Genomic DNA, 19881 nt, shown 5'->3' with positions numbered 1-19881 from the left:
CCTTCACTTGGTATTTATGAGTTCAAAGGCTGGAGGTGTGACGTTGGCTATTTGTTTCATTTGGCGTTCCCGGTTCACTTGTTTTTTCCTCGTGGTCTTTTAATAGCGTGTTTCATTCACAAGTATTTTGATCTGTTAGAGTTACCAACACAGTTTGACTCAAGGAGGCTGTTTTGCGAGTGACAGACAGCTAACGTATTCCGTTACTTATCACTCGTTTAGATAGAGGTGTGCCATTTCATAAATATAGGCTGAATACAGTACACGAAAGTTATCTCAGCGATGAAGCAACTAATTTTGAAGGGTCTCTGACTTTTTACTTGCAGCCATGAACCGGTTGTGGGCACCCGTACAATCCACCTGCCTTTGTTCCCGTGTAGACTGTTGTAACTGTCAAAAATTCACATATCAAGTGCAATCCCTGCAGAAATCAGATAGGCTGATGCGTGGATCTTGAAAAACCTTTGTTGCCTTGCAAAGACACATGAACGGTTCGAAAATTTGATTGATCGGTGATACTTTTGCTTCCTTTTTTGGACCTGTTTCTGTGATACACGAAGTGATTCTTGTGAGACCTCCGTAGGCCCCGAGCTTCTGTCGATTTCCACGTGATCAGATTACAGTGGTCTTATGTATCGGTCGAGATGTTCGACGAGCTTTGCAATCGGCTTGCAAGCGTTTCTTCACCATTCATCAGATTACATCTTATGTATCGGTCGAGATGTTCGACGAGACGTGCAATCGGCTTGCAAGCGTTTCTTCACCATTCAAGGCGACAGCGTTCGTGAACACATTGCCGTGGGTGGTATCAATACTATATTGAAGGTTATATTTCTGGTTCTTCGTTACCTGCATCTCAGATTTTTGAGAGTAATCTTCAAAAATACGAATTTTTCTTGGATTAACTTCATTTTTCACAGTGCTTCCTCGAAGGGATTCGAGAGTCTTAAGGTTTATGCACTCCAAATCGCACTTTTTCCGAGCCTTTGATCCAAAGCAAACTACTGAGTTTCTTAGCCAGTTTCTTGCCGGCGTTCTTGTGTTAGTATTGTTGTCGATAGCCCTCTTGTCGGAATTATCACCCACTCATAAATTGCGCTCACTAGAACCGATCGCCATCTTTGCGAATATTATCCACCTTCAAACTGGGTATAGCCATCTATCGATGTCATAATCTTGTTACCAATATCAGTTGATACATTGTTTTACATCGCAGGCTCCGTAGCTCAAAGTTCGCAACTATCCCGTAACGTACGTGCGTAACGATGGTCTGACTTGCTTCTTTCAAATGGATGGGGCGATCCTCTTCGGAGTCCCGGATTTTAAAATATTTTACATCCAACCAGCAACTGTTTTCTTACCACCTACATGATGCTGGTCCTCCGCCGTAGGCACACGATTGGGGGTTAACAAAGAAGCAGACAACCCACCTGGTTGACCTCATTAGTAGCTACGGTTACGGCCACTACACGGACAGCTCCCAACTCTCGGACAGTTTCCATGTGGCAGGTGATTGATATCACACGTTTTTCTGCCAGTAAGTGTTGGTGTGCGTCGGCTGTTTGGATTACCATGTTGGTGTCAAGAGAAGGATTGAAGGGACTCGTTAACCGCCTGACTTGACAGTATTAGCGTCATAAGAACAGCGGTGGGAAGACAACTGGGTGGCGGCAATGTCCTGTCGCACCTCTATGATGATATCTCACCGAATAGTTGACCGTTCAGATGTGAACTGTTGCCCTATGTACTTAGTGAGCTGCCGTATTTATTCTAAAAGTTTCGAAGGGATATAAAGGATCTCATCCATATGAAGAGTTTGATAAGTTCGGCTGAGCTCTGTTCCACTGCGGTTGATTTATTTCTCAAGAATAGTCAAAGCTCGCCATTATTGGATGTGTATCCTTTTCGGAGAGAGAGGGGGCTAATGGTAGTTCTCATTGCACTACTAGCAAAAGCAATGAAATTTGTTCAGTTTCCCTTCGTTTCGAAACAAAGCTGGTGAAAAAATCCATGGGGAGCACTTGGTTTGAGATATTTCCTGGACATACAAACCAAAACGGGGGAATTCGAATGATCATGAACGACTCTCTAACTGTGAGTCTTTTGTGTTGGGAGTCGCCTTCTAGATTTGCTAACGAATCACTCTACAAACTTTGCACTCCAGCCACCAACGTGAAGTAACATGCTCTTCTTGGGCCACGAGTCTGGGTTCACGTGGATTAAGCAGTTGAAATCCGGAAGCTATATTTCCTCATCCTCCGATAACCGCTGAACTGCTACTGCGTTTCGACCAAATGTTGGTATCCGACCACCGATCGGCAGCGGTAGGTGTCGCACTGGATAAATGTCAGCTGACTTTTCTCAGCCTAATTCACTAAAAACATGACTGATCAGTTCGGCTTAGGCGGGATTCTCAGACATGTTTCAATATCCTGGCGATCATGTCTTAATGAAGCTCTTTTCCTGTCTGCCACGTCAATCGTCAACGGCTTATTCTTGTCGAACAGTTTTGGTCTGAACGTTCTCTGCTCCTGTGCTGAATTGCAAGAGATCCAGACGGGGTTGAACGCATCGGATTTTCGCTAAGAAAATCGCGAGATAAATGAAACATGTGGAGCTTTCTCCTGCCTCAGTGGTCATACGGGTCTCTTTGCTGTTAACTGCATTCGAGATGAATAAGCCGACTGTTAAAGACCAATGTAGCGTACAAATTTGTGAAGCGTTTCCTGCCGAATGCACTTAATTTTCGAGACGTACTTAGCCGCGGTTTCCTCGGCAGTCATCGACCATATGATCGTTGCTTTTAGTGCCGTTTTATTTCCGATGTCGCATTATTTCGGTGAGCCCGTCCTATCCCAGTTTCTACGACTGCCTACAGGGCGGTGTACCCGTGTGGACATTTATATTGTCCTCCACTTTGCAGACCAGCTTTCAGACCTTAACGAAGGGTTGTAGCTGAGTGTGGGATTGTCATTACTGAACGTCGTCTATCTTGGTGGTATAAGTCAGCTGTTTCCAAGTTCTGTAACCAGTTTGTCAGAGGCAGAAATTGTTTTGAATCCTCAGACTTTCAGGTGAGATTATGGAGCTGTTTTGGAAATATGGACAACGATCCATGAATACGAGTTCACTTTAAGGTTTTCTCTAGGGTTCAGGAAAGGTTGCGATCTCAGTCTTCCACGTTCATTTTGAGTAGCAGCATGAGATCCAGGTGTTTTCCCCAATCATGCGTACACATGGCCCATGTCAAGATATGCATTTTCTCGTTTCCGGATAACCGTACTGTGCATCAAAATATTTCTCCCACCCGTCCACTGAAAATTCACAGGGTAAGCCCATGTGACTTGAAGACGAAGTGCTAAACTATGGATGAGTCACTGACCTATTCTAGATCTTCATCTTCGTTGTTCTTTCGTCTAGTTTTTTTTACGGCATTCCCCTAATTATCAGTGTCATTCACTCTTAACTGCGGCCTTCAGCAGCATACCAGGTAGAAGTGACCCACCATCTACCAGCCAGACCAGTTTGAGTGAAATTAATCTACATTCAGTCTCATTTGTTGGGATTTTCACTTTGTTGATATCCACATGTTCGTTTTCGTGGGAGTTTCGTAGTGCGCTATGCCTTCTAAACATCGTATCATTTTGTGGCCGCTGTATACGTGTTCCCATGTTGCCAGGAGCAGTTGCGTGCCCCTCAGAGTACTGCGGCACACAGCTCCTCTCTTTCAGACTTTTCGAAATGGATCAATCTTTGCCAACAAAATTTCGGCCGGCTATAAGGCCATGACAACGCTAATTTTTAGTCGGAGAAAATCTCTCGACGAACACCTATCAAAATTGCTGTGGTCTAAGTTGTTCATTTTTTACTCAGCGTTCTACTCTCACACAAACGAATATAGGCAAAAGTTAACCAGCTAAACACCATCAATCATATTTCGGTCTGGCTATGGCGGCGGGTCGGCCAACCACAAAACTGTGCGTTTTAGTCACATAGAGGTTTCCCGTCCCGTTTTTTATACCATAAGCTCGTCAACTGAGGTTGCTCACACGACCGCTGAGTCTCGTTATTTTGCGAGCGCGAATTTGAACAAGTGCACACCACCAGCCTAACTGCCTGACTAAGATTAATGAGCTTGGTTAAAAAATGTTTAAATGTCACAAGTAAAGCTCCACTTCTGAATGAGACGATTTCTCGTAGGCACGTTCAATACCGGCAAACCCTGATCAGGGCAGCAGCGCATCATCCGAGTTAACTAAACCTCGGGATGCGCAGCTGTAACTCAGTGGGCTGCCGTGTAAGGACGCATTAAGCAGATTGAAATGTTTGACTGTCGTGGACGACATTAATTATTTCGTCAGATTCGTTGTAATACAGTTAGCACATGGATATGTTGATCAACAGTAAAAAAGCTGCGTTACTATTTCTGCTCCTCTTTGCCCCTATGTTTTCATTCTCACAAGGGTCTCCGACGGTTGTTTGTCCCTTCACCCAAAATCTTATGTGAGTAGTAAACATCGTCAATGCGATGTTATAACATTCTGCCGGGAAGCTAAAATTCCCCAAGTTTTTTGCACATGATATAACGAGCCGAGTTTCGAACTAAAAGCTGTTTAAAGCCGAAGTCGGTCAGATTTGCTTCAGGCTTGCCCGTATAAACGATGAAATGCTGGAAAGGCGTTACAGGGGCACAGCTGGGGAACTTAACTGTTCAATGCGCAAACATTTTGCAATGGTGTTCCAGGAGCAGGATGGTGCTATTTATTTAGCCGGTAAAAAGCACTTACCTCTTATGATAGAGGCTTATCCTTCCCGGTATTTCAGCCAGGTGTTTCTTTTCAGGCACCTATCTTGTTAGGCATATCCTGACTGCTTGTGGTTTGATGAATTTTCTAATCCTAGCTGTCCCCAGTATGGTCAGACTCTCCCACTTACATCCATATCGGCAGATTGTTTTGTGCATCTGTCGCTTGTTCTCGCACATACAACTAAGGTGACCACTGTAGAGACAGTTGACGTGGTTTGAAGTGCCTTTCATTCAAGCGGAACACCGTCAACTTAACCGTTATGACAACAGGACGCCTGAACTTGTCTGTGCAGTTGATAGATGGAAGTTCCTGCGGAGTGATGCGCGTGCGTTGTAAATCAGTTACAAGAATTGATGCTCCGGGTAGCTGGACCACAAATAAAGGAACCGGTGGTCGGGGTTTAACTTTACAAAACATCGGTTGAAAAAGCAGGAGGACATCAAAGGTTCATGCCATTTTGTGTGGGTGACTTTTTTGAATCCCCCTTTATGTTGAGTTGAGCAAATAAATGTGGTGTCCATTGGGGTTTTTGTTCACTCATTCGTAAACGTGATAAGATGTCCATTGATCGGTTCCTTTCAGATTAGGTAGTTTCAATCGCCACTGACTATTGATACCACGGCCACTGATACCGAATGACTCCTAATCCTGGCGATCAACAACTACAATAACAGAGGGTTTATAGTTTATTTATCCACCCGTATATGTTATTTTTACGCGTAACGCTTTTTTTAAGAAGAGGAACTTGCTGTCGTACAGTTATCGAACAACATCACTGGTTACGCCTATGGAAATTTTCCGATTGATTTAACTCCATAGTTTCGAGCGACTCGTACAATTGCGTAATCGGGCAAAGGGACTTCACAATGATGCCGTTGGCTGGATTCCATTTCCCATAATATCTTTAACCGGGACCGAGCTTCATCATTTTTTCACCGGTCAAATGCCGTTTCAGTTGTACAGCTGTCCAGAAGCTATGTAAGCGCTTCGTGCGTTTTGATTACTTTTGACGACCTTTTTACCTGGAGGAAATTTCAAGCATCGTTATTGGTTCCGATGAGTCGTTGACCGTCTTCTGCTTACTTTGCTATATGGTCTTCAGTACTACGTTTCTAGCCACTCGGACCGTCTATATCTCACGGGTTACCATTAAAAGTGGATGTCATTAGGCTACCTCTCTGAATCACACGATTTGCATGCGTGGGATTTTAAGCTGACCGATGATACATCTTTACTTGCATGTTTACTCGACAATAAATGGTAGTGAGATCCAATACATCCTACTAGATAACTAATAACTTTCATTTCTGACGTAGTCAACGACATAGGTGGCAGATCTCACAGTTCTCTGTTCATCCAGCTCTCCAACGTGAGCATTTAAACAGCAAACGATGCGAACAGTTTATCCCTGAGTATCCCAACTCACACTCTGATAGAACTAGACTTGGACGCAACTTTTCACATGGGATGTTGCTGTTGCTCGGTGCACTCAACATTTTGACCCCCTCCCATCGGCATTGTTTTTTCTAATTGGTTATTCGGTCGATTGACGGGATGATTTGCATTGCTTTCATTACTGTTTCTTGAATTCACTTTTCAGACAAATAAATTCATTTCAGATGGCGAACAGACTTGTTTTGCTCTTCGGAACAGCTACCTTCGCAGTACGATTGTTTGTCTACAGTTGGTAGTCAGAGTTTTTCATCTGTTTCGCGATATTCGAGGGTGAACGACGTTTTCTCAGAAACTGCATGTTTGGTGTTTGTTTATGTTTGTTCACCAAATTCAGTGTTTAGTTTGGATTTTCTTTTAAAATTTTTCCAATCGCCCCCTTCACATTTCAGCCCCGATTTTACAAACACAAATGAGTGCCGACCACTTACTCCTGGCTTCGTTGCCGAGACCGTTTGTCCTGATGTTTCCCTATCAAGATCGGAAGAGTCGTTCTAAATACGGAACGTCCACTGCTGGAAGACGGGTAAGACATTCATCAGCTCTGTATGCGTTAAGACCTATCGCCGATGGTTCCGACTGGCAATTTATGTTGAAAAACTGGGGACTAATCGTTACATACGAAGTCCTCTTTGTGTCATATAATTAGGTTTTCTTGTCATTTACCATGAATCCACGTTAGGTGGATCTGGCCAAATATCTTTCAGAGATTTCAGCAGGGTTAGTTTGAAAACCTATGTGTCTTAACGCAGCCTAGTCATCTCAGTTGTTCAGTTGCTCATTTATGAGTATCGCTTATGGTTGAATAATGTCTTGTTAGAGGCGTCAGTATTGTCGGGATTCAGGATTTCAAGTGGGGATCATGTAGCCGATTTCCTTTTGCTCATAGGAGCAAAAGCATTTGGCGGTCCAGGTACAACGACTTCTTGTGAAACAGCGCGGTCTACTTTTAGTAACCATCCACAAGCAAATGAGAGTTTACTATTGAAATACACTAATTTGCATACCCATTTGGTTTTGACGGGAGACTTGCCTGGAACCCAGCTAATCTGAGTGTACTTCGTGCTATTCGGGTTAAAGTGAAACACAAGGTTGTCGGAAACTGGGGAACTGCACCTACCTAATGAGCCCCAAGAAGGGTGACACCGGTCGTGGGTTGCCGGGCGATTTTCAGCAACCTTATGAGTAGTGTAAGAATTTACTATATTCATGATACAGCTGGTTTACATTAGGAAATGTTTTTTCCACTCAATTCATCGTCACTGAATTCTGTTGGTTTTCGTTCCACTCTACTTAGACCCCATTCGCTGGAGTATTTTTGTGTACTGTCGAACCATACTTTCATTCTTTCATGATAGAAATATTTGAAAGCGACAAACTTGACAGGCAAAATTTGGAATGTGATATCTGAAATCAATACTGGCATTTATCGCGCCAGAGGACAGTTTTTGATCTTGGTTCGATTTGAATGCATTCATGACCCTTCTGAGGATGACAGCATATAGATTTGAATGCTGATTTCGGAGCGAATTTTCCCGACCAGCATTATTCAACCAATATGGACGTTTTAGCTTACTGAATTAGTGCAGTTAAATCTTATTGGATCTTTTTGAGTGAAGCATTCTTGCGAAAATCTGACGTCAAGGCAAAAAAATCGTCTCAAATCATCTACGTGATATGCACTCCTAACAAGCCAGATTTTTGTTTAAGTGAATAACAGTTTGGATTGTGATTGAGTGCTAGAAGTGGAAATCTCTTTGGGAATCCGGATGGCTTGTTTGGTGACCATGAACACTGAAGAGGGTTTCCGTGATAGAAATGACACGAAGCGCCATAAATCCCGCCCTTCCTAACACACAATTTTTCTCGGTGCTGCCTAAACTTTTATTGTGTTGATGAAAGACTCGGAAAAAAACAGTATAGGACACGTGACCACCAAAAAACCCCAAAAGCCATTCAGGTAGTGAAATTGTGTGTTGCATTTTGTCGGCCACCTTCCACGTTTTGACAGATCCGCACTAATCACTGATTTCGATGGTGTACTTATGGAAATCGTAATAAGAGGTAATAAAACAAAAAGTTTTGCTAGGTTTGCTTTGGACATAGCAACAGCAGATAAAACCATGAAACGTGTTTTTTTTCACTCCACCGATATGTGTTGCTACCGATGTTTGTACGGGTGTGGATTATATGTATCACGCGGCTAATTGCACTCGTACCCCCATCTAACCACTTTTCAGAACGTCCTGCATAATCAACGATCACAAGCCGATCCCCAGTCCATAGTATATTCCATTCGGTTGCTTTGTGCACATTTCGACTTTGCATTTGCTAGGCATGCATCGTCGAGGCCCATGCACACCATTACTGACCTTTGTTGTTTTACCTCCTGTGTTATTCGCGTTTTCGGACCAATGTGACACATCAGCAGGCGCACATCGCATGCAGATTTGACAGCGTGCCTCTAGCCCAAAAAGTCAGTCTGACATTCAGGCAGTCGGACGAGTCGGGTAGTTCCCCCGAGTGATCCACACACACACACACACACACACACACACACACACACACACACACACACACACACACACACACACACACACACACACACACACACACACACACACACACACACACACACACACACACACACACACACACACACACACACACACACACACACACACACACACACACACACACACACACACACACACACAACGATTGTTTCAATCAACCGTAACTGCCATTTGAGTTACGTTTGTGCTTCAGTGTGACTGGCCTGGTTGCGCAAGTCCTATATCGACACCACATGCGTACTGTAACCGAGTCTGTAGCTGTAGGTGTTCATCTTTAGGATTGCGACGTCCGCGCTCATCCGTAAGCAAAGCGAATAAGATTTTCAGAACCTAATTATCAGAAATAATTTTTTATCTGTTTTGCTTTAAAGGCTAGCACTGCGTGAACTTTCGTCGAACGGATAAATGTCTACTTTTAGTGCTTCAAAATCAGGTTGAGCCATCTCGGAATGCTATTTTGGTCACAGCACAATTAACGTATATCAGTCCGATGCCAAAAAGTTCGTGTAATGTGATACTCTTTTCATTGAGTACAGCTGAATATTGTGCAGCCCAACTTGCCGCATCATCTTTAGACGACTTAGGACATGCCGAGAGTATTGGTATCGGTGGCGAAACCTAGCAGGGATTGATTGGGATTGCCGTTATTCAATGCAAACTAGGGACACCTGAAGCCATTCAAAGGGTTACGAACATAGCTAACATAAGAGTAACGTTCCAGGAGAGCACCGTGTTTTGCACTGGTGTCATCGAAATATCGAATGCAACTACTGAGTGTGTATAAAAAATTAAATGCAATTACTGCACTTAGGTCCATTTGGACACAATAGACATGGGACACAAAGATTCAGAAAATATCAAAGTTTTTAGAGGTGGAGATTACGGCTCACACCACGGAAGCCGATGACCGAGGCGCTGGAAAGCGCCGAGCATCCCACTGCGAACAAAATAGAAAGTGTGCAGCTGGCAAGCTTGTGGAGGACACGCGAGCTGACACGTTCTGGTGTGTGGTTATCAGTGAAGGGGTGTCATCAACTGAAGTAGCATAGATCTAAAGTGCATAAACCAAGCCGGGAAAAATTCCACTTCATCTTACTGCCACTCCCTCACCTCCAACCAATTTGTCGTGGCACTTTCGAACTTACACAGACCAGTGGCATCAGTTGAAGCACCTTGAACCGGAAGATCATGAACCCAACCGATCAAAATGATTTGATATTTTCCCAACTCGTTAGCCGTGAGATTTAAGCAACCACACCAGCCTACAAGACATTCAGAACTGATCTAGTGCAGAAGACGTCTTTGCTGAAAAACTTTTCGTCTGGTTTAAGACTTGGCGAACTCTTTAGCCTACTCATTTGACCTGACGAAGCTTTTATGTCAAGAACGAAAATTTGTCGTGCTATGAAACCACCGACTGTTTATCAATTAATTCTAAAACGCTAATTTCTCAATCGGTTCCAGCCTTTTAATCTTTCTTGACATGTGGTTCGCGATTAATGACTTATGCAATCAGCTCAGTACCCCTTACTTGGTGTGGGCTCGACTGATGGCTCGTAACTCTCGAAATTTAATGACCCACTATGGATTTCCAGGATGACCTACTGACTTGCACTCCTCATAACACGTTACTGCGACACGAACTGCTAACTGACCACAACTAATTATCAATGTTGTCTGTGCCCACGTAAATTCACTTCGAACGTCGTCATAGACTTAACGCTCCCTAGATGGCTCAGTGGTTAGAGCGCGAATTTACTGACCGGAAGATTCTTGGTTCGAACCCAACGTCTCCATCATCAGCATCTTGATAGTACCTCAGTCTTCGTGCTTCATTCGGGCGGCATGGCAGCTACGCACCGAAAAGGTGTCACAATTGAACTACTTTGTTATTTACTAATATCCCCGGGATGTTCTGAGTGGCAGTGTGAGATAGTTGCAGATCTATTGGTGAAACGCACATGATACATACATACATAACAGACTTAAGATTCAGCTACAAAGCGAAACACAAACCAAAAACCCAAACGCGTATCCTAATGTGGTGAGCTGCATAGGTTTGGATAGTGATACTTCTCAAGACGACAGCCCGGGGGTGTCGGTCACCCTGAATATTCAAATGCTCGAGACGCCATTATCCAAACCTTCCTACGAAACGTGATTTGGGAAGCATTAGTCGAAATTTCATACAAATAAACAGGTTTTCAGGCACCTGGCTAGAAAACTTCGTGAAAATCTCTGTCGCTGAGTTGGTATCCTAGGGTGATCGTGTAATTTTACCGAACTTAGTTTCCAGTTTTTTTGGTTAGGGCTTGAGTGGCATATCCCTAAATTTGCTTACTGACGATAACTGTCGCCTATTGACTAGGCATTTCATCCATCAGCGAGAAAAACGGGTAAGCCCACAATTATGTCTCGGAGTAAATGAAATAAAATAGCGCAAAAATACAGTTGCCAAACGAATGCGTAACCACGAAACGACTGGGTTAATACTAGTAAAAAGTTGTAATTGTCACAGCAACACATTATCACAACAGCACAATCTACTTCTATCCAAAGTTAATCTTACATTTATCTTCCCATCAACGGCTCCCTTGATGTCAGCTGTTGTTCGCTCTATGCACGTTATCTGCCAAGTGCTACCTAGGGCGATGTAACTTGCTGGTAAAAAGTGCAAATGCAAAGCGATTCTGTCCTTCCTCTAGGTTGATTATGTCTATAGTAAAGTTTAACACCAAAAACAATTCATTTCAATCAGTTGACGCTGTCTTTAGTCATCAAGAACTGGTAGTGATTCGGAATTTGAAGAACCAGACTTTATCATTGAACAAGTTTTCAATAATATCGAATAAGGCGAGGATGAGCTAATCACTGTCGCCACAGTTTCTGCTCTCTGTTTTCGCATCGCCATCCATCTGACGCTTCCGGTAACGACCGTGTTCAAAGGGGAGTCATGGACTCTCATCGGTATGACATTTTCTACGGTGTTTTTCAACCAACTTCAAAGGATCTCATCTATCATGTGATTGCTTGTCATTCACAGTACTTGGGGATTATCATGGTTTTCCACTACTAAACATAGTCCCATACACCAGTTTGCCAAGTCATTACAGCTTCATGATTGTGTTCGGTAGCTATGAAAAGGTGTCGCCTGAGGGTTCGAGTCCAGACTCACGCACCACATTCCACCCTCACTGAAAGCGGAACGAAAATGGCAGTACGAGCGTGCACCAAATAAGGATTTCTGCATTGCACGTGGTAGATGCATGCTTCCATTCAAGCCATCCACAATGTGACTGACCACTATCGGCCTTATATCTGGAAGTTCACCGGTCATGTCACCTTTATGCAAAATACTCGGTATCCCCATTAAGCTCTCGAAGCTGTGGGTCCCTTGTAGAATGTATCTGCCATACAATCTGAAGAGAGTATAAAGGCTGCGCGGTTTGTGCAGCGGTCGAAACGATGAATTACTTATCCGCCTACTTATAAATGGTTTGGCGAATAATTAATCCAACGTAGGAAGTTCTCTCAACTCCTTTGCCACCCCGGGCCACTCTCAGCAAGATAGCTAACCCCGGTTTTATCGGGGGACTGGTAAAAAAACTCTTGGCGTCTCAAGGGAAGTCACCTGTCCCACTCACACTTTTGGGCTCCCTTGACGGTTGTGTTTGTGGTACCCTCACACAGTAGTTTTTCACCGTTGGCGTTCCGGTTAACGTATATCGCATCTGATAAGCTGTTTATCGTGCATTGGTTTCAATTTAGTTTGTGTAAAAATCCATTTAGAACAGATCTTATTTGCGTAAATCAGTGAACACTCACCCTTGGATATGCTCTTCAGACGTGCGCACATCCAAAATGAGGAAACTACAAAACGTTTATTGACAGGTTGAAGCAACATCAATGCATTCAAGCTTAATCTCCCTGATGATCACTAGCCTCAAAGCCGTACTGTCTGATATATGGCTGATGCTATAGCTCCTGTTGATGAGTACTCGTGTGGCCCACTCTGAATTTGATTCGTTTCATGACAACAACAGTGATAAACAATGCTTTTCTCGACCTTCCGCAAACGGTTTCGGTGACCTCGCAAACGCTGGATTAGAGCAAGCCTTCAATGCCATGGCGCTTATTCCGAGGATCGAATTCATTTCTGGTTCGCCTGTCACTGTTGGCTAAGACAGCGCCGAACTATAAGTGCTACCGTCAACCAATGCCAGTAGGACGCTGTTGCGATCAGTCTGTTCCACGTCATTTCGCCAAACGGATTGTAATGAGATGCTGCCGTAATTTAAAAGCTATTTGCAACTTCAAACCCTGCGATACAGTTATATTTCTTTCGCCCCACGAAGTCATCCTGAGCTTTGACGTTTGAGGTATGGTAGAATATGTCCTCCCTCTGCATTTCATGCTTGCAAGCTCGTATACACAATAGTGTAGGAATCTTTTGAAGTTTTTCTCTCTGCCGACTTTGTAGCATAAACGAGGTCGAATGACAATTAACGGACTAGTTAACAGGTTAGGCAGTCGCCTCGAATGACCAAGGGGTGGTGATAGTTTCATCACAGCCGGATGGCAGTCATTTCGACAAACGCTCGTGTTTAATCCTTTGCTTTTCCGGCAAATCACTTCAATTAGTCATTCATTTTTTTATTTGTGAATTGCATTCTTTTAGCCTCTTGTGCCGTTTCCAAGCCGCATCGGAATGAAAAGTTAGAATTCCGCAGGTCGCTGTTTGGCCTAAACTGACAGACACAAAAATCAGGGTAGTAATGTTCCCTGGCGTGTCACATCGGGAGCTGTAGCCGGCTAGTTGATCGAACGTTCACATAATTTATGTTTTTTTACTTGTCGCTCAAACGTAGAGTACAAGAGACGAGCTCATCTGACAACAGTACGTTTTCTCCACATGTTTCGTACTTTTCATTCGTGCATTCTTTTAGCGGACTTGGAAAATCATAATGTTCATTCTTTGTTCTGTCTGCTTATGCTGATCGGTGGCTCGGCATGCTTCGCGGCAGGCGATGTGCGGTTTGGTAATATTATTTGAAAACCCGAGCGAACATGGAATTAACGAATAAAAATATATTATCATTACTGATCATCTGTGGACCTTCACATCAAACGTGACAGCCCTGTGCATGAGGAACCAAGCCATAAAAATGTTCGAAATGATTATACACCCCACTGATTTGTTGCCGTTATTTTGTCGTTTAATCAGATCAGCTGATGATGTTTCGGATCGAGGCGTATATTTTTTGTAAATAATTTATTTAAACAAGTTTACTATTAGGATGACTTCAATCCACTTTGTTTGTCACTAATGCGAGCTGGCGAGATGGTCCAAGTGTTCAGAGCGCGAATGTACTGACCGGAAGGTCCGTGGTTAGAACCCGGACGCCGCCTCTCGACTTTCACTGCTTGGGCAACTTGGCAGTATTCAAACCCTCCGGCTTCCTTCTGGTGGCATTGCCGTTAGCATATTAGCATCCAATGTGAAACCCAGATCTTCCCATCATAATATTCTCCGACTCCATCCACCCTGATGTCCGTGTACTAATTAATTTTGGTGGAGACTACGCATGCCTGACGAGTCTAAAAAGAGCGAAAACCGTGGTAGGTTGTCGCTGAATTTCGAGCAAGTATGCGATGATCTTATCAAGGAGTATCAACCTAACAGAAGCATGAGAAAGGGTTCATTCAGTAACCTGGTTGAAGAAAATCACATGCCGGCAATTCATTCAAGTAGTAGGCGTACTATCACTATTCCCTTTGAACGGAATTGTAAGTCAATCCTCAAGAGCGGTTTGATTATTGTTGAGTATTTCATCCCCCTCCCAATACCGTGGGCGATGGCATGACTGAAGGGATCGATAACTTCGTCGCATTCAATTCATGTATCCATCAAGCGATCTTCACACCGTCCAATCTAGTCCTGTGAGGTTCAGATCCGTTTCTTCTGCTTGATCCAGTTGTGCTATACCTTCGGCTTGCAGAAAGTCTAACTTTGATCTATCTCTTGCCGTTTAAGGAGATTATTAGCTGAGACTGCTTATTGATTAATGCGCGAATTTATTGACCGGATGGTCCGTGGTATAGACCCAACCTCTGCATCTCGTGTGTTCCTGTCTGGACTTGGGCAACTTGGCGGTATCTCACCCCTGGTGATTCCTTCGGGTTGCATGACAACCAGGTGCTGGAAGGATGCTACGACTGTACGAACGAGGTAGTTTTCGCCTCACTTGCCTTTTGCGAATGAGAATCCTTCACCAACTGATTGTCTTTCATATGCCTAAAATGTTGTCAGGCCCGAAACGGAAGCCGACTCGAATGGACTTATGATTGTTTTGCTCCCAGCTTTGTCCTGCGTTCCTGCGTAATGGGAAACAAAAGTGGCGATCAAACTTTACTTTTCACATAGTAACTTAGCTTTTCCGCGAACATCACGGTGGGCATCTCTGCACTGTTTGTCGATGCGCCAGAGATGTTAGTGATTGAATGTTTTATTTTTCTGACTCTGGCTAACTTAAACGCGTCAATCAAAATGAATACTTTCTAGAGTTGACGTTCAACGTGCTGTGTGTTGAGGGGTTGAATAATTTGCCGATATTATTGGTGAGGATAGTAGTTAATTTACCAGTTAGTTTATAATAATGTTTCAGAGTTGATAAACTACTTACAATATTACTAAGGACAGTTAGTTAATTAATAATAGTTAATTAATTAAATGGCCAATTAATGAGAAGGATCTCGTTGTAATTTGTGGCTGTTGCACTCTAGTAACAAAACAATTTTCACTCCATCAAGTGGCACTCAATTTATTTTGTGAGAGGACATTATCAAAATAGTCAGCTATGATGTAAGCTTGTACCGTTTTCATCTTCTATTCGTTACACCACGCAGATCTGGTGGTTGACGTCTTGACTTTTCGCCACCTATGTACCCTTTATATCTGTGCGCCCGGATGAGCGAAATGGAGCCTGGTGCACAAGTCGGTCGACGTAATTAATAGTAACATACAGTCCCTAGTTTTCAGGGGCCATACTATCTCTGCATGTCCTATCGAGAATACATACGATTATTGTCGTCCTTTGATATTACTTTGAACTCTGACAGGAATTGTGTATCGGGAATGCATAAATACTCCCAGGCGAGCATTCATCCAGTTTCTCAATGGGGAACATAGTCATGTTGGGCTATGTTAAAACACAGAGGAGCGTGGTGTTTACCGGTGCACTTTTGACCAAGATATTCAGATTCAATGTTTACAGTAGCAAGTATGCCCAACCTATGATCCACCATCCAGAGACTTGACGTCCTGTTTATGCATGACTGCGGCATCTACGCTCTTGTCTGGCAACCATCCCTGGCGGCGTGTATGTAAACAGCGATCTTTCCTGTTTCTGCCGGTTGCATACACACCTGTTTCCTGTTGGGATGGATGGACAGACATCGGTGTGGTGGAACTGAAGCAGCTTACGCAATTCCGCCGTGTTTCACAGTCTCGCTTACTGATGATTGGCGAAGTGTGGGCTGCGCGCAACCGTGAATCGTAACTTTTTTGCAATCATGCTGGGTGACCTTGAACACACGAATAGCTTCCTACATTATCGAACATCACAACCTCAATTTGTGCAGTGAGTGATTACATGGAATTTATCGGTTTCATACAACCTTGGAGACATTTGTACATATGTTTAGTTCGGCATAGACGAAAACAGCCTACTGCTGACGCCTCCCTTCTCTATCCAACCGCTCTCCACCCCATTAATAGCTCTCTCCTTGTAGACCCAGCACTCAGGACTGATGACTCCGTTTGTCTTGCATCGGTTTTGCGTGTAAAATCTGCTCGTCACATGGCGCCGACATCCTCAGGTCTCTCGAAATCAATCTTCATGCCTTAGTCTGCTTGACTGCCTTGAATGTCTTCAGTGTGAAGCGAGAAGTAAAACAAGCTGCTCTTGCCCTCACACTGCCTCGCTTGGCACCGATGTGGGCTGTGTTTCAGAGACAAGAATTCAAGATGCAAGCACAATGGTTGGGCTGACCGCCCTATCAAACACCACAACTTCCAGCTACACACCTCTGGTCATCAAGAGGTTGTTGTGGCAGGATGTACAGGGCGCAAGTATCCTTGCTTGACTGGATATCCGTTGATATTCGCCTGTGTGGGGTTCGTCTGGCAACGCCTGAAGGAGTCTTACAATCGGGAAGTTGATCAATGTCTGTTCATCGTGTCTGCTTACGCCCCAACTGACTGTAGCTCCGACGCCGTCAAAGACAGTTTTTACCACGCCCTGAATGCCATGTTGCGGCTAGCTAAAGCTGACTTAACGTTGTTGTTGCCGGAGATATGAATGCACAAGTGGAAAGGCTTAGCGTATCTGAGACTCAATTAGGGAACGACATGGATTTGACTTCCTAAGTAGCTGAAGTCGTCTGGCTACATAGTGTCCTCCAAATGCGAACCGGTGATAAACTCAAATCGATCACTTTTCCATTAGCCCGGATCAATAACTGACTGCCGGTCGTTCTGGAACACATTTTCGGATTCCGACCGCGCACTCGTCCGGATTTGCTTATCCCTACATTTCCCTGGGCCGCGTAAGGTGCGAACAAATCGCTTGGCAACTGAGAGACTGGCAGATCCGGATGTTGGACGAATTTACAAGAATTTAGATTCTAGATTCTCTTCCAAATGCTCCACCATCAGATATGGACTCATACTGGGACGAGATTGCCACCTATTTGTATAGTGCTTGGAATTTTGCCTGTGTCACGGCCCGACCAGGCGCACGCAAGCACTGGATATCAGACGGAAGGGTGGCACTGCTTAAATCTGGGAGAAATATCCCAGCCGGTCGCGAACATAACCCGGTACGAAGAGTTATCAGACGTCAAGTGAAAGTGAGCGTGCGAGTCGATAGTGAAGTATGGTGGACACAAAAAGCCAAATAAATGGAAGATGCCCCGAAAGGCCGTAATGCCCAAAGATTATTTTAGTTGAGCCGTGCGACCGTCCCCTGAAACCACCCGTGAGTGAAACCATCAAACATCAGAATGGAACGATCATCTCGAATAGAGAAGAACGCCTCGACCGATGGGCTGAATACTTCGAACAACAACTGTCGTGGCCGCCAGCTGGCACTCCTCTAGAGCCCACAGGTGAAGTAGTACCTTGGATGGTCTCGAAGGTTTGCGACTGCATGTGTTCTCTCAAGCACTACCGAGTTCTTTGTCCGGATGACCTCGCATCCGCACTGTTCAAAGATGGGGCTGAAGTCCTCAGTCAACGCTTATCTGATCTGTTTGCTTGCATTTGGGAAAGGAATCTGTCCTGGGCAACTTGGGAGAGTCGGTGATAGTGCTCATTTTCAAAAAGGGGCGCGGGGTGAGTGTGGTAGCCACAGGGGGATCAGCTTGACCCCGGTCGTAACGAGACTTGGCGTCAATTGTGCTTCGTCGCCTTACGGTGGCTCGTGAGACACTGAATCGAGAGCAGCAAGCGGGATTCCGGCCTTGTGTTCCGAACTGCTATATTAACCATCCATCCGTACTAAATCTTTGTGTCATCTTCGTAATGGTTATATATATATATATATATATAACAGACTAAAGCTGGGCAGTCTTGTCAATACTGAACAGACAGCATCTTGTTTTTTATTCCGAGTACGATGCCAGAGGCAGGTGAAGTGTTTTCTTCTTCAGGCTGCACTGTAAATTGTGGAAGTTTTGCAAATTATTTAATGACTATTCAGATCTTTCGACTCTGGCCTTGGTGGTACCTGTAGTGAAAATATAGTCCCTCACATAGATTCACCGACCCATTTCGCGATTCACGAAACAATGATCCTATGGGACTCACCGTTGCAACGTAGTTTACTTGTATGTAATGCATACTGTTAAATATAAACTAGAAATTTTTTGTGCATACTTTTGTTCGATGTCACGTATTACTTAGCGAGAGTCCCGGGTGGCAAGGCCATGAACAGTTGTTAGTGTGAGGAGATTTGGAAATACTTTATGGGGACCTCGTCTCTTGAGTGAAGCCAATCTACGCTGAAAAGTGGAGCAGCATTGTACAACTGTTCCATCCTTATTGGGACTCACCAGCAGTGAGCATCTCACAAAACCCTGGAAGTCTCGGACCCGTAACCTCCCGGATAGTAGTTAGAATACTCAATTGCCCGGCCCTGAGCGGCCGAATAGCCGAAACTCCTGTTCGGATCGTCGCAACCGCTTCAAAATCCTAGTTGATGACTTAATTCCCAAAACACTTTCAATCTTTTCGTTTACCATCCCGCTTTTTGTATTTATTTTCATAGGGCACTTACTTTATGAGTACCAAATTTTGGGTCCAACTGCCCAACAGGCAGCATGTGCAATTGAAAATCCAAAAATCCCCGTAAGTTCTCACAGCTTTTTTCTATCCCGGTGGGTCATTTTCGGTTTTCATACCAGCGGCTTGATCACATCATAAGGACTGTCGGATTCATACTTCACCTTACTTGCCTATTTTCTGACACATAACACAACGTAGAACATATTAGTTGCATAAAATAAAGGGTAGGAACACCGGCTGGTGATTTCTGCATGGCACCTGATAACCAATCGTCTGCGTCAATTATGAGCTTAGTCGGATCAATCCGATGACTAGTATCTAATAACTGCCTTATTTCCTCTGTTTGATAATTTTTGTCCCTCTCTATGGAGCCATCATCCCCACATTGATGTTGACTGCGCTTAATATTGGTTACCAATATCTTACTGGGACTTTCAGTAGCTCGCTGTAAGTGTTCTCGGTACGTCCTCCACATCGTGACTAATCACGGTCTGCCATCCTTGCTGCTGCACTAGTTTGGCTCTCAACCATGTGCATAGACGTATAAATCATAATTGTTTGCGCCTTAGCGGTACTTCCGCTTCTGGCGAGCGGTGTGTTCCCTACTACCGCTCCAGTCTCACAGTTGGTTGTAGCTGTTTTATTTTCAGGCGCTTGTGTCGGTGGTTCGTCTACTGTCGTGCGCGCGCACACACACACA

General features: G+C 44.1%; 3 protein-coding genes across 3 annotated transcripts in view; 2 read left to right on the top strand and 1 right to left on the bottom strand.

Annotated features, from left to right (window-relative positions):
* Window positions 1-1597, top strand: part of T265_07081 (hypothetical protein) — a gene marked incomplete at both ends in the record, with an annotated part of 1956 nt that extends 359 nt beyond the window's left edge. Inside the window, 2 exons of the mRNA XM_009172519.1 lie at window positions 1392-1509; window positions 1539-1597. Of these exons, the coding sequence (XP_009170783.1) occupies window positions 1392-1509; window positions 1539-1597 (177 nt within the window). The remainder of the gene's footprint in view (window positions 1-1391; window positions 1510-1538) is intronic.
* A 3391-nt stretch (window positions 1598-4988) lies between these two features.
* T265_07079 (hypothetical protein) overlaps window positions 4989-19881 on the bottom strand; it is a gene marked incomplete at both ends in the record, with an annotated part of 29408 nt that continues 14515 nt past the window's right edge. The window contains one exon of the mRNA XM_009172517.1: window positions 4989-5174. Coding sequence (XP_009170781.1) covers window positions 4989-5174 — 186 coding nt within the window. The remainder of the gene's footprint in view (window positions 5175-19881) is intronic.
* Window positions 17526-19881, top strand: part of T265_07080 (hypothetical protein) — a gene marked incomplete at both ends in the record, with an annotated part of 52292 nt that continues 49936 nt past the window's right edge. The window contains 2 exons of the mRNA XM_009172518.1: window positions 17526-17746; window positions 19165-19244. Coding sequence (XP_009170782.1) covers window positions 17555-17746; window positions 19165-19244 — 272 coding nt within the window. The remainder of the gene's footprint in view (window positions 17747-19164; window positions 19245-19881) is intronic.

Source organism: Opisthorchis viverrini (assembly GCF_000715545.1).
Source record: "Opisthorchis viverrini unplaced genomic scaffold opera_v5_156, whole genome shotgun sequence".
NCBI classification, from domain to species: Eukaryota; Metazoa; Platyhelminthes; class Trematoda; order Opisthorchiida; family Opisthorchiidae; genus Opisthorchis; species Opisthorchis viverrini.
Note: the sequence above shows the minus strand (reverse complement) of the source record. Positions and strands in the feature narration are given on the sequence as shown.